The sequence below is a fragment of the Bison bison genome, unplaced genomic scaffold (assembly GCF_000754665.1).
Source record: "Bison bison bison isolate TAMUID 2011002044 unplaced genomic scaffold, Bison_UMD1.0 scf7180017864148, whole genome shotgun sequence".
Lineage (NCBI taxonomy): Eukaryota > Metazoa > Chordata > Mammalia > Artiodactyla > Bovidae > Bison > Bison bison.
This window is the reverse complement of record NW_011494720.1, coordinates 8,431,434-8,447,126: the sequence shown is the minus strand read 5'-3', so window position 1 is coordinate 8,447,126 and position 15,693 is coordinate 8,431,434. Positions and strand designations below refer to the sequence as shown.

Sequence of the window (15,693 nt, the reverse complement as noted above, 5' to 3'; positions counted from 1 at the left end):
ACATTTTTTTTCTGTAAAGTCGTGCCAGTGGCAACGACCGTAGTGTGGACTTGTCCTCAATAATTCCAGCTCACACGCATGCCTACTGTTATAGAATCAACAACAAAAAAAAATGGCCTTTGATTTTCTAATAGAATTCTGGACTTCATTCCTAAAAAGTAGTTGATTTAAAATATATACATATATTCTTGAGTACCCATGTGAAAACAAGTCACTCTAGCATAGAGCCTGCAAAACTGGTTGGCATTTGAGCCAGACTGAGACATGACCGGTCCACACCTCAACTGCATTCTGGTGCACCCGCTATGTCAAGCTGGTATCTGATCAACTGGAAACTTTTCATACCCTCCCTCAGCACGCCACCCCCAAAGACCCACCTTTCAGGTTGTCACTGAGGTAGATCTTATACCGCAGCGAGTTGCAGAGGACGACTCCCACAAACTTCCTGTACCAAGTCCGCTTCACATACTGTCGGCCATGGCAGTCCGTGTAGCTAGGGTCATGTTTGAAAGCAAACGGGATCCAGATGGGCTCGCCGCCTGGACAACACAAAGCACAGCTTCCAAGTCACAGCACTTCACAGTGGTTGCTCTCGTACAAAGTACCAGGCATGTCGGCTTATTCACTGGGCCTTGCCCTCCTTGCAGGGCTTTTCTGAGCAGCTTTCCCATCTCCCGATGGGTGCGCTCTCTCTTCTCTTCTTTCTTTGTACTGAAGTACAGCTCGGGAGTTCCTCACACCTGAAGATATCTGAACTATTTGCATTTCCATAAAGGATTCTCAGAGTAAGAAAAAGCCTTTGGGCCTCAAGGAACATAAGCTATAATGACAAGTTTGACCTTGGGGGGTCATACCATCCTACCTCCCCACCCTCAAAACCCCTCAGCACAGATGCCTACTGTTCCTGTCACTCCTAAGACCTGTCCTGAACTTAGGCAATAGGTTTTTCTCTGTTTATTTGAAAAACAAAGTAAACTTTTTTTGTACTCTTAATCCATTTTGCTATCTTTTCAGCAATTTGAAATATTCAAGGAGGTTAGGAAAATAGTTACCGCTTCATAGGTTATTGGCCGCCCACAATGGTTTTTATAGCTATTGTCTGGGCTGTGGAGTACTTAGTCGCTCAGTCGTGTTTGACTCTTTGCAACTTCATGGACTATAGCCTGCCAGGCTCCTCTGTCCATGGGGATTCTCCAAGCAAGAATACTGGAGTGGTTGCTATGCCCTCCTCCAGGGGGCCTTCCCAACCCAGGAATCAAACAGGGGTCTCCTGCACTGCAGGTGGATTCTTTACCAGCTGAGCTATCAGGGAAGCCCAGCTATTGTCTACTAGGACCCTATCTAACAATTTCCGGACCATTCTTTTCCCTAGATTAGGAGAGCAGGTGCAAAGAAACCACAGAAGTTGTTGGAAAATTATGACAATACAAAAATGGTTTGGCATCTCTACTTGTGAGTAACCATAACAATCTCATGTTCAATATCCAACTTTATTACTAGAATGTCAAGATTATCCAGAAGAGAAACTTACCTGGTGGCCTCACGACAAGAAGAGGATTATCTGTAGAATGAAAAAGAAACAGCTGAATTCACTATTATGTCATGGAGCCACATAGCTATGGAATTTTTTTGTAACTGAAAGGGCTAACCAAGCTGCAGTAGATAAAGAAAGTGCAATATTCATTTGGCATATGCCAAAACTTTAAAAGTACTATATCACAGTCTCAGAAGTTACATTTATATCTTTCTACTCTCCAATTTCAGCCCTCAGTTTCTTGATAACTATTTAGATTTGAATTATTTGGGTTTTTTTCTATAGACGTTGATCATGTTAATTCTGATAGTTGCCAAAAGACCATGTTATTTTTAGGAAATTCAGCCATAGACACATTATTGTAGCAAATTAACCACTGATAAAGGTTTTCTTGTACTCTTTCTAATTACGAATGAGAAACACACTTCTTAGATGAAACACGTGAAAACACCAATTTTGAAGTCCTTTGCCAACATTTCCAGTATAAAGCATATTCTCAAAAAAGACTTTTTCCATATATTTTGATTCAGTAGATTTAAATCACTGCATTTAAAAATATCTTCCAAAGGCAAATGTTCTGGGGTCAAGCTACATGTAGGGAATGATCTAACCAAATGGAAGCGAGAACCACGTTAGTGTGGAGCTGACCCTGCTGGGCTCCTGTACATGTTTGTCTTGGGACCATGGTCACCAACTCTCCCACCTGGCTTCCTGTACAGAGAGGCTGCCAACCCAGGAACTGCCACCATGAACCAGTGGTGTGTATTCTCAGACCATGACCACGGGACCCTGTGTGTACTGCCTCAGACCATGACCACCCGACACCGTGTGTACTGCCTCAGACCATGACCATGGAACCCTGTGTGTACTGCCTCAGGTTATGACCACCCAACACTATGAGTACTGCCTCAGACCATGACCACGGAACCCTGTGAATACTGCCTCACACCATGACCACCCACCATGGGACACTGTGTACACTGCCTCAGACCATGACCATGGAACACTTCACCAAAGGGTCTGAGAGCTCTGCACACCAGCAACCCAAAGTAGGGACATCTTCTGTGTGACGCTGCTTGCAGGATGGATAGCATTTTAATTAAACCCTCCATATTAAGTAGAGATATCTTTGTCTCCTAGGAAAGCAAGCATCCTAGAGATCTGACTGATTGAAAGAAGCAACTGCCCCTCAGATCACACATGTGTGCACTTCGGCTGCTTGCAATAACAATAAAGAAATTACCTCTGCAACTAGACGGATTCAAAGTTATCTTTCCCACATGGCTAAGAACTAGATTTTCTTCCCTTTTCATTGGAATTTGCTCTTTTCACTTTTCAAGCAGTTCCAATGAAGACTACTTTTATTATCCAAGATTTAACTTAGCAGAAAGAAAATCATGTTTATCTTATAAAGTGATATCCAATATGAACTCACTAAACAGAAGTTTTACTTTTCCATTTTTATTCTATTGTAGACCTGATTTCAGATTACTTGTTTTTAAGGAAAACAGAAAAAAAGAACATGAAGTCATCCATACCTGATTCTGTAACAAATGAAACTGAAGAACTGACAGGTCCATAGCCGTGAGGATTTTTGGCTTGAACTCTAAAATAATACCTGAAATTCGAAGAAAACATAGTTTGAAAGAGAACCTTGTTTGATTTTTGTATAATGAGACAAACAACCAAACTACTGAGCACTTACTCTGTGGCAGGGTTCGAGTCTTATCTTTTCACAAATGCATACACCACCGCTATTTCTTCATGCTATTTCTAAACTTTCTCATTTTCGAATAACTTTTCAGAACAATATAATGAACAGCATAGACATGCTCCCACTAGGAACGGAGGGGCAGACTAGGCAAACAGGTCACTTGGACTGTGTGTGTTATTTAGAGCATCCAGGGTTCACCCGCCCCATGCAGGCCACGCCCTGCAGGCCTGCCATTGGACGGTATGGCCCCCTCCTGTCTCATCTTGAGTTCCACCAGCAAGACGGAGAAGCTAGAGCAGGGAGAAATGCTTACTGAGCAGATTTCCAGTTCTAGCCTAAGTCTCACCCCTGGACGTGCTGTATAAATGTCTGAGGGACTGATGATGATGCAACCTGCTGTTGGCAGGGGGAGGCTGAGCCAGTCCAGAAGCTGGCCTCCTTGGGGGAACTAACGTGACAGCAATGTTCTGGGCACAGGACAAGTGCTACGCTTGGCCCTGGAGCCTTAAAATCACTGAGTCTCCAGCTTCTGTGCCTCAAGGAAAGAGAAGCAAGTCCAGGAAGGGGAAGTGGAAACAGCCTGCAGAGGCTCTGCTGGGGATTAATCTTTGTCTTGGAACAGAGAATGTGCTAGAAAGCACATGGCCCGAATCAGCCTGTTCATCTAGAAGGAGATAAGCCAGTTCAGTCCGGAGTCCAAGAGCGTCTTACTTTGGACTCTCGTGAGCTACAGGACCAAAAGCAGTGTTGAGAAAATACTGGAAGCCAACACAGTTGAGACCTATTCTACCTACGGTAATCTCTATGTTGTCCAGCCCCCTGGAATTCTAGGTATTATCTGTGTCCTCTTAGTCCTTAACTGGGGCTTCCCTGGTGGCTCAGATGATAAAAGAATCTGCCTGCAATGTGGGACACCTGGGTTTGATCCCTGAGTCAGGAAGATCCCCTGGAGAAGAAAATGACAACCCACTCCAGTGTTCTTGCCTGGAGAATTCCATGGACAGAGGAGCCTGGCAGGCTACCATCCATGGGGTCACAAAGAGTCAGACAGAACTGAACAACTAATACATACAGTCCCTAACTGCTTCCAGGTAAAGAAAGAGGGTTAAAAAAAAAATTGGGCAGGGGAGTGTGTCCACCACCTCAGAGAGTCCAGAAGGGGCCTTGGCTTCTGGGCACCAGGAGCTACACTTCAGTGTTACAAAATCCTATGTTTAAGTCAGACACACAGATCACACGGACTAAGATGCACTAAAGTTTTAAAAGGAGAACTATTTACACCCAGAGAGCAAAGGTGCATGTCTGTTGCACCTCTGCCCTGGCACCAAGCCTACCGAGCATCTGAGCTGAGGTCCCCAGGGGAGCCTCTGGCCTCACAGTTACACAGAGGTATTTGACTTTGGGTTTGATTAAGAGAGAGCAAAGAAAAAGTCCATTTGGTAAAACCAAGTCTTCTCTTAAGCTTTTCAAGAAAGTATATTCACATCTCATTTCAGACAGAATCCTTTTTAAAATTTCATTAAAAAAAAAAGATATGCACAATTAAGAACATATGAGTCCCAAAGCTCAATTCACTCAGCACTGTGTGTTGTTCTCAACTGTGCATACTTCTAACTCAGCGGGCGTGGAGTTACTTAAGGCAAACTCCGCTGGCAGTTCAAACAGTGGGCTTGGCATATGTCAACGATAACAGTCAAACTTTACAGACGCCTTTTCCCTAAAAAAAAAAAATAGGAAATCAAGACCTAGGGTGTGATACTGATATTCAGAGGTTACCGGGGACATTTATTTTGCTGCATCTTTCTCAGGCCATCCCTGGAGGCAAGCTGGTACCACTTCCCCAGCTTGGCAGAGGGAAGCGCCCTGTGCAGTAGAGGCGATGGTAGAGGGGTGACCCATTGGCTGGGAGAGCCTACTCCAGTTTCCTAGTTGTATCCATTCTGTTTTACACTGAAACCTAAGTATTCTCCAGTCGACCCTCCTGCTGCACAATGACTCCATTCCTCCACAAAGCCCACGTGGCCCAATTCTACAGTTGCGTTATTTCCCTTTGAACTCCACCTACTGTGTCAAAGTAAGTTTACATATGCCAAGCTGAAAAACAATATGGTATTATAAAAAAGCAAATTTTTCAAAAAGCACATTACATTTTTTTCTACAGGCTAAAATAAATATTTCATACCCTGAAGTGTCTCTATGTCACCTAAGTAACAAAAGCATCCCATGCCTTGCCTTCTTATACAAGCTTCTGGTACCTTCTTTTGAATAGGTTCCATGGTGACAGATCTGTATTCTTTAGGCTTCCCAGGGGGCGCTAGGGGTAAAGAAACCGCCTGCCAATGCAGGAGACACAAGAGACGTGGGTTTGATCCCTGGGTTGGGAAGATCCCCTGGAGGAGGGCATGGCAACCCACTCCAGTAATCTTGCCTGGAGAATCCCGTGGGCAGAGTTGCCTGGAGGGCTACAGTCACAAAGAGTTGGACATGACTGAAGTGACTTAGCACGCATGCAGGCACAGAGGGGTCTGAAGGAAATCCTCATAGGAGGAAACCAGGGAGCACTCTCCCTCCAAAGAACGACAGAAGGGAAGGCCACACTTGGGGAGAAGCCCCAGTGGCCGCTGCTGCTCCCAGTCCGTCTCCCAGGGCCCCCAGCATGGGTGGACACAGGACACAAGCCTCAGCGGACACTGGGGCCCATCTGTGACCGGCTGGTCCAGCCGCCAGCCCCCTCTCTCCTCCGTCCCCCCGACCGCATCGGCCTCCTGCTCTTCCTCAAAAACACCAGCTTCCCAACACCCTTCCTGCCTCAAGCAACTTGACAGCTCACTTACCTTCTCCAGGTCAAATGCTGTGCATCTGCCTGACCTGACCGCCCCTTATCCTCGAGCTCGGGAAAAAAGCCCCCTATTACACACTCACAGCACAGGGTGCTTGTCTCTCAGGATACTGGTCAGGGAAAGTCCATATCTACGTGTTTATAAACCATCAGTCTCTGTCAGACTGTGAGCACCATGAGGGGCCATGGTGTATTGTAGGCCCCTCTCCCACCCCTCCACTCTTCCCTCTTTGGAGCCCGGAACCTGGCCCTGAGCACACAGTAAGTTCTCACTGAGTGAACCGTGGACACTCATTCGTACCTATAGGAAGAATGAATAAACCATCCCACTTAACCATCCCCTGACAGCATTCAAAACTCAACATCAGTTTGGTACCAAAAGCTGTCACAAGAAAACTGGGCTGTGGGGGCAGGGGCAGCAGGAGTCCAGAATTTACAAGCAGCCAGGAGGCCAAACATTGCTAAGGCCTCCTTCAGCTGCTCCTGAGACTGTGCTGTAAAAATAGGCACTCTGAACACAATTAAAAACAAAATAAGAGGGATGTTGGCTTTGTTTTCTTTAGTTTTGTTCTTGGTTTAATGAATCAACTTTTCATTACTATCAAGGAAGAGCTAAGAAAAGAGCTTTCTCAATTTCCTGATATTTTTATTTGCTGAATCCTAAAATTTGTAATAGTTTATGAAAGCTCAGTTCAAGTGAGCCCAGGGCATTAACAAGCCCTGGGCAAAGTTCTCCGCTAGTTCAGAAGTCTCTCGGTGCCCAAGGCTATTGTCCAGTTTCTGTCCCTTTCGACAGTTCTGTTTAAGGTTCAACATTTCTGTTTAAGGAAAGCATTTTGTTCCAATCTCCTCTCTGTTCCTCTGACTGCATAAAAAAATGGGAGACCTCGGGCCCAAGTCACATCATTCAGAACACTTTGCTGTGGAAATACGGTGGCTGGACATGACACGGTGTGCTGGAGCCATACTACAGGCCTCAGAGAGCCGATCGTTAAATATCAGCATTTCTGCAGGCCCAGACTAGCTTGAAATTGGCAAATACCATAAAGCAGCTGTTACTTTTTTTTTCCCAGACAGCCAGTTTACAAGCACACCACTGCATGACCATCGCGTCCTTGGTGTTCCGCCCACATTCACCCACCAAGGATGGTGGGTGTTACCAGCAAGACCAGAGAATATAAAATAGGAAACGCACACACACAGTGTTTGTACCCTTGAGACAAGTTCTGCACATTTCACACTGAGGGCTAAAGACTCACTCCCAGATGGCCCTCTGGCTGGCGACCCACTTCTCCATGTAGGAAGCCATGCATCATATAACTGACATTAGCATGTAAAATATATTTTTCTTGAATGATCCGAACTTGTACATCACAGAGGTCGAGTACCAGATGTTAAAATGTTTAGCCAGTTCATGCAACTCAACAACAACAACAAAACAAACAATCCAATTGAAAGATGGCCAAAGAACCTAATTAGACATTTATCCACAGAAGAAGTACACAAGGCCAACAGGTACATGAAAAGATGGTCAACGTCACTAGCTATTCAGTTCAGTTCAGTTCAGTCGCTCAGTCATGTCTGACTCTTTGCAACCCCATGAATTGCAGCACGCCAGGCCTCCCTGTCCATCACCAATTCCCAGAGTCTATTCTTAAAGAGATGGGAATACCAGACCATCTGACCTGCCTCTTGAGAAACCTATATGCAGGTCAGGAAGCAACAGTTAGAACTGGACATGGAACAACAGACTGGTTCCAAATAGGAAAAGGAGTACGTCAAGGCTGTATCTTGTCACCCTGCTTATTTAACTTCTATGCAGAGTACATCATGAGAAACGCTGGGCTGGAAGAAGCACAAGCTGGAATCAAGATTGCCGGGAGAAATATCAATAACCTCAGATATGCAGATGACACCACCCTTATGGCAAAAAAGTAAAGAGGAACTAAAAAGCCTCTTGATGAAAGTGAAAGAGGGGAGTGAAAAAGTTGGCTTAAAGCTCAACATTCAGAAAACGAAGATCATGGCATCTGGTCCCATGACTAGCTATTAGAGAAATGCAAATCAAAACTACCGCGAGGTACTCCTCACACCAGTCAGAATGGCTGTCACCAAAAAGTCTACAAATAACAAATGCTGGAAAGGGTGTGGAGAAAAGGGAACCCTCCTACACTGCTGGTAGAAATAGATAAGTTGGTGCAGCCACTATGGAAAACAACACGGAGGTTTCTCAAAAAACTAAAAATAGAATTACAATGAGATCTCACAATCCCACGCCTGGGCCTGTAATGTAGCTTTATGTTCATAGGAGCCCTATTGACAGTAGCAAAGACATGGAAACAGCCTAAACATCCGTCAACAGAGGAACAGGCAAAGAGGATATGGTGCACATATACGATGGAACACTGGGAACAGTACCCAGCCATAAAAAAGAATGAAACAATGCCGTCTGGAGCAACATGGATGGCACTAAAAATTATCACACGACGTGGATCTAGTCAGAAAGAGAAAGATAAACACCATACGATACCACTTATATGCGGAAATGAAAATATGACGCAAATGTACCTACCTACAAAATAAAAACAGACTTGCAGACAGAGAGACAGACGTGTGGTTGGCAAGGGTGGGGGCGGCATGGGGCGGGAGGCTGGAGTTAGCAGGCGCAAATTATTATACAGAGTGAATAAACAAGAAAGTCCTGCTGGAGAGCAAAAGAACTATATTAAATATCCTATGATAAAGCACAATGGAAAAGAATATAAAAAAGAACGTGTCTATGTATGTATATGTGTGTGTATGTATATACATAACTGAATCACTTTTGGGTACAGCAGAAATGAACAACCATTGTAAATCAACTAGACTTCAATAAAAAATGCTTCTCAATTGCTGCTCCACTAATGTCATATATGAAGCTTGTGCTGCATAAAGTCACCATGTTGGTGACTGCAAACAGATGGATTCCCTTTCAACACACAGAGCAATCCTTCCTTTCCCAATGGTAGGTAGTTTCAGTCTCTGGAATACAGGGAACAAAATATAAACACAATAACGTAACAATCACAAAGCACATAGCCCTTTCTCCGAAGAAAAGTACATGACACATGGTAAGCACTCACAGTCTATGAGAAACAACTAGAGAATTCAAAGGAAACCATAGGAACGCTTTTAGTTAGGCCTTTTGTTTTCAACCCAAGGATACCCGTGACCGTGCACACGGGTCTCATTTTCTGTTTATAAATGATGGACGCATCATACCTCGTGTTGGGCTTCAGGTTCTCAATGGGCAGGTGAGTTACTGATGAAGCCTGGGTGGACCACTTGTTCCTGATGAAGTCTTCATATGACGCGCTGTAAACCAAGTAACCTACAGGAGGAGAGGAGGCGGAACCCCGTGAGCGTCAAGGAAGCATCACCCAAGAGGCGTAACTCGGGGAGGGTGGGAGGAGCCGTGGGGTGGGGGCAGCTCTGTGGGAGAAGTCTAGAAGGGGAGCAAGCAATGTGCTGGGTCAGGACGGGGTAGAACGCTGGTACCCACTGGCGATACCAGATGCAGGTAACGGCAGAGACACTTCCTGACGACTAGCTGGTTCCCTACTTTTCTTCCTTCTCCTGATCTCCCACAGTCCCGGGCTTCCTCATTTCCTCGAAACTAATCACATCTAACCATGAAGGCACAGCACAAGGAAAGAGCAGTGACCTCCACACAAGTATCTAAGAAGTTCCTGGTAGAGTATATGCAACTATCCTTCATGTGAAATGAAGCGTCTGTGATGGTGAGTGCCGTGTCTTGTGGCTGAAAGATCCCAAACTTGATAGGTCTCTCCACTTCGTGTCATAGACTCTCCTGTGGTTTCTAGTTGTTGCATATCTCTGCCTGCCCTCGACCGTGACGTCCAGTGACAACAGCCAGGCAGCTCTGCCTTATCCGCTGTTAATGGAGCTCAGCAGGTGGACTCTGCCCTGATACCTGCCCAGCTTGCCAGGCCACCCCGGGGGGCTGAGTGACCGTCCTGTCACAGCATCACACATCCTTTACGCTGCTCTCTTACGTGGGAAGGAAATATTTGCCGAGTGCTTCCTCTGCGCCGAACGTTATGCCAAATACTTTGGATCGGGTTTTACTTTGATTAATTCTCCTGACCTTAGGTTTCTCTGTCTGTCTCCATTCTGACACAGGAGGAAACTGAGTCTTAGAGGTCAAATATCTGGTCCAAGTTTCATACTTGTTAATTCAACAAATATTTATTGCGTGCTTACTGTATATTCATTCAACCAATATTTATTGTGTGCCTCCTGCAAGTCAGGGCTACTGTATACTAAATGCTAGAGATTAAATGATCATTCATTTTACTGGAAACTTCAGGAGCAGCAAGGCAGACAGACAAGTATGATTATACAGCTTGTTTATACAGCCTGACGAGAACTAAGTGCTGGGGGCACTGGCGGGTGGGGAGAGCTGGACGCAGAGCGCTTTCCCAGGACCATGAAATCGGGCTGATAACTAAAGGATGGGAAGCAGTCACGATGCACGATGGGAAGTGGGGAGAACTCCAGGTAGAGGGAATACCTGGGCAAAGACACAGGCAAGGGAGGAACCAGGAGCCAGGAGGGCCTCAGAGTGGCAGGGTGAGGGGAAGCGCGACATGAAACGAAGCTAAAGAAGCATCAGACGAAAAAAAAAATGCAAGGCTCTTTGGTCACAAAGGCTTTTGCTTTTCATTCCAGGAGAAAAGGAAGACATTCATGGGGCAACACAACAAGACTGTCTTCCGTGTATCTCTGGTGCTGAGTGGAGGACCAGACAGGCGTGGTACATGGAGGGGGTGGTCTAGCAGGACAGTTGTGACAATATCCAGGTGAGTGGTCACAACAGCTTAGGTACTGGGGTGCTTAATGGGGAACAGTGGATGCGTGCAGGAAAAATCTGAAAGGTAAAGGCGATGGGATTGAGTGATAAACTGAATACAGAGGGGAAATAGAGAAGGAGATGGGAAGATGACTCCAAAGACTTCAGGTTTGCAAGAATGGACAGAGAGTGAGACAGAAAACCCAGATGAGCAGGTGTGTGTCTGGATCATGAGTCTGATTCTGGATATGCTGAGTCTGAGAAGCTTTGGAGACCCGACGGGTGATAGTGTCAAGTGGATATGATTTTTCAGTTTGAGGCTCAGAGGAGAACAGGCTGGGGCCTGACCTACAAACCAGTGGCTCATCACCAAGAGACACTGAGACCACATGCATCAGGACTTCCGTGGTGGTCCAGTGGTTAGGGCCCTGTCTGCCATTGCAGGGGACACAGACTCAATGCCTGGTCCAGGAAGACCTCACATTTAGAGGGGCAACGAAGCCCACGCACCACGACTACTGAGCCTGTACTCTAGAGCCCTCGGGCCGTGGCTGCTGAAGCCCATGTGCCCCACAGCCTCTGCTCTGCAACAAGCCGCTGCTAGGGGAAGCCCACACACAGCAACTAGACAGGAACCTCCCGCTCACCACAGCTAGAGAAAGCCTGAGTGCAGCGATGAAGACCCAGTGCAGCCAAAAAGAAACAAAAAATTTTTAATGCTTGTAAATATATATATATATATATACATTTTTAAAAGACCTGTGCATGGGTAAAATCCTTCAGCTGAAGCTGAAGCTTTTCTTCTTACCCTGTGTTTTCTCTCTCCAGGATTTTATCCACGCAGATGTCTTTTTTAAATGTGTATATATATATATATTTATAAGCATTTACATTTATTTATTTATTTATTTTTGGCTGCACTGGGTCTTCATCGCTGCACTCAGGCTTTCTCTAGCTGTGGTGAGCAAGAGGCTACTGTCTAGCTGGACTGGACTGAATGACTGATGTTGAAGCTGAAGCTCCAATACTTTGGCCACGTGATGCAAAGAACTAACTCATTGGAAAAGACCCTGATGCTGGGAAAGATTGAAGGTGGGAGAAGGGGACGACAGAGGATGAGATTGTTGGATGGCAGCACCAATGTGATGGACATGAGTTTGAGTAAGCTCCAAGAGTTGGTGATGGACAGGGAGGCCTGGTGTGCTGTAGTTCATGGGGTCACAAAGAGTCAGACATGACTGAGTAACTGAACTGAACTGAAGAAGAAAGTGACTTAGGACCATGCCTTAAGCAATTCCGATCTTTAATGTCAGGTCAAAGCGGATGAGCCTGTAAGGAAAACTTGGGCTGAAAGAATCAGATCACAGGTCAAGGAGAAGATGAAGAAAATCAAAGGCATCAAAGAGGCAAATGGCTTTATTCAGCAACCTGTTCTCACCAATCGCCTCCCCAAGGGCCATTCTGTTGATGGGAAGAGTGGATTAGAGTTACATAGCTCCACCCCAGCAGGCAGAGAGCAGAAACAGGGGTCCTGGGCTCTGAAGCCTTTTCAGAGAAATTCCTTCTCTTTTTTCAACAACTATTTCATGGGACCTGGGAAGTGTTGCTGCTCTCTCCATAGGGTACCCTCCTCCTCTGAAGATGGTGACATCAAGCCACAGAAGCTGATGGTGACGCTGTACCCAACAAGGGTCCAGCCAGGGGCAGATGTGCCCAAGGAGCCCTGGCTTCCACGGGTCAGCCCGGCTCATCCTCTTTGACCTCATATGAATTAGAACGCTGCACTTCATCCCATATACTACTCAAGTTTCCCTGCTCATCCTTGTGTCTGGATTTTTATAACGTGCTTGCTGAGCACATGTAACTCCTGCGTTCTCTGTTCTTATCAAAACCAGTCCTGAAAAGATTCAGAGACCACCACGAAGGTGATTTCCCACAGAGTTACTGCTGATGAAGAGACAGCTTCATTCATTAGGACCGATCAGGGTAGGCAACAGGTCATGGACCTATTTACTTTGCGGGAGTTTCGTGTCGTTTGGCCACCATTTGGTTACACACTGACTCAACCACGTGTGAAAGAAAAGAACCACCAGTGGAAATCAGCAAAGTGCTCTACATGTCACGCAGCTACCAGGACCCGTGTGAAAGAAAAGAACCGCCGGTGGAAATCAGCAAAGTGCTCTGCATCTCACGCAGCTACCAGGACCCAAACGCCCTGTGGTGGGCCTGAAAGTGTGATCTTCCCTTTGGGTCTAGGAGGCATCTGGGTATCCACCTCACCTCGTTGTTCTGCAGCTAAGAGCTGGTGCTTGATTCATTAACTGATGAAGCACTCCCATGCTTTTCCCTTTTAGCCTCTAGGGTCTAACATGCTTCTTCTGCATATCACAGGGCTGTCGTGCACTGAAATATTCCATGATAAGCAGTTGGCAGGAGTTGGCACAACTTTCTATTGGGACCTGAATCCCAATAACACCTCAGCTGTATTATTTATGCTCGTGGCATGAGTGCTCGTGATTAGGGCCCTGGGGCTTGGTTTGGGATTAGATGGTGGGGGTATGTGGCGATGAGATGACCCCAGTTTCTGGGGAGCTTCGGAAGGCTTTCTATGCAAAGCTAACAGGAGCATGTGTTTCGGAAGCACGCCCTCTATGGGATGTTATAGGAACTGTGTCGGAGTTAAGTCCAGCGACATTTACCGGAATTCTCCGAAGGCTCCTCACGCTCCAGCCCAGGGGGCATGCCTAAAGTGGCTGGTCCTTTCATCCTGTATCCATCCTTCTGTTTCTCAGAAGCCCCGTGGCTCAGGGCACAGGGGTATATTTATGTTAAGTAACATCTGTTATGCAAGAGATCAAAAGCTAAGTAGCTTAAGATAAAGTATTCCATGATTATATTTTCCCTGTTTGCTCTCTTGCTTTTCAAAACTGCCATTCATAAAATCATACTCAGTTCATAAAAGGATTTTCTGGCTGTTTTGACTACACGCTCTCCTCCTGCCATTGATTTATTTGCTTGCTATTAGGAACATTCTGGACTTCACAGAAGCTGGCCCCAATGGCCCGAGCAACTCATAGATTGGGGGCCCAGCAAGTATAGCTACACCAAGACTCAGACCCCTTGATCTGCACCCTGGCTCTCCACGGCCCTTCCATCCTGCCTGGCACAACACCCAGGCATTCAGTCCTGTGCCCTTTATCCTGACTTTTGTGCTGCAGTGCACACTTCATTAAAAAAAAAAAAAAAATTAGCTCTCTGGTTGTGCTTGGGTTTTTTTTTTTTCCTCATTTTAAGAGATCATTCTGGGGACCCAAAGCAAGAACATTAAAAATTTCGAATTCGATGATCAACACCAGCATGGTAGTGACATAATATGTCAAACTCCGGCTTATCCCACCATCCCCAGCCCTGAGACACACACACACACACACACACACACATTCCTTCCTCTTATATAACTCACTGACCCAAAAGGAATCATTTGCAAAAGAAGGGTGTCTATCCAAAGAAAACATTAACTCTTTTGTGTAAGAACTCATCTCAACAAATTTATCCTCAAATATGTCTTCGGCAGAGTCGAATGAACTCATCAACATCTCACAGACCAAGATCTTGGAGGCTCAAGATCCCTGGGCATTTTCTCCATCACATCCAGTTCCCACCTAAGGAATTCAGGAGCCCCGAGCAGACCTGGAAAGAGCCTGAGTCATGACCCCAGGGTTGATCATGACCCCGGGAAGCACACAGTAGGAGCACTCTCATCACCCATGCTGCAGGAGCTCATCTGACAAGGGGCTCGGTGGACTCCTTGGCTACTTGCAGGATTACAGGGTAAGAGACCTAATGATACTTTGTATAGGAGACCAAGGTCCAGGGAAAACGAAGCAGTAGCTCCAGGTCATACAAACCCATCTGGGATTAAGGTTCAGGATTTCTGACTTCCATCCAGTGCTCCTCATACTGCCCTACAAGGCTTCCCTTACTGCCTCTGATCCATCCTTTTAAAAGAAAATAGCTGCATTCGTCCATCCAGTTCATCCATGCATCTCTCCATCTAGCTATCTGACTGATCCACCCACCCTGGCACCCTTCCATCATTCACTTCTCCAATCCATTCATTTATTTATCCACCCATCCATCCGTCCTTGCATCCAGCCATCATCCATTTCTCCAATCCATCCATCCATCGTTGCATCCACCCATCATCCATTTATCCAATCTATTCATTTATCCATCCATCCACTTTTCATCCATCTACCCATCCATCCATCCATCTTCCATCCATCCACTCATCCAGCATCCATTCATCCCTTATTGTCTGTATTTCTCACCTGCAGATTGACAGGAACTCTGAGCACTTGCCTTGGACTCACCTGTTATCATATCCCCTGGGGCGGCTTTGTCCCAGTCCACAATGACAAATGAGTGGCAGCCTTCCACCGCGACCACGGTGATGTTGCGGGGGACGTGCTGAGGAGGCGTGTCACTCTTCTTCAGGTCATTTGGAATGATTTCATCCAGGCTGTCCACTTGGAAGTGATCCAGAGCGTCAGTCAGAGAGCACGGGGCGGACGGGTCTTTATTTAGGTACGTCACGTAAGGAGCTGGAAAAGAACAAAGATACCCAGTCGCGTTGCTTAACGCTTTCTCTGAGGGCAGAAACATGATGTCTGCTCCATGGAGTAGGCCCAACATTCAGTCTCTTTCTGCTAAACATCCAGGGTCATCAGCCCTGAGGCCAAACGCAAGCGCAC

The 15,693-nt window shown here is 46.1% G+C and overlaps 1 protein-coding gene across 1 annotated transcript in view; it reads right to left on the bottom strand.

The window, feature by feature from the left end:
* Window positions 1–15,693, bottom strand: part of FNDC1 (fibronectin type III domain containing 1) — a 133,249-nt gene that overhangs the window by 6,420 nt on the left and 111,136 nt on the right. The window contains exons 24-28 of the mRNA XM_010840914.1: window positions 15,313–15,543; window positions 9,349–9,457; window positions 3,073–3,152; window positions 1,532–1,561; window positions 378–539 (exon numbers count right to left, since the gene is read on the bottom strand). Coding sequence (XP_010839216.1) covers window positions 378–539; window positions 1,532–1,561; window positions 3,073–3,152; window positions 9,349–9,457; window positions 15,313–15,543 — 612 coding nt within the window. The remainder of the gene's footprint in view (window positions 1–377; window positions 540–1,531; window positions 1,562–3,072; window positions 3,153–9,348; window positions 9,458–15,312; window positions 15,544–15,693) is intronic.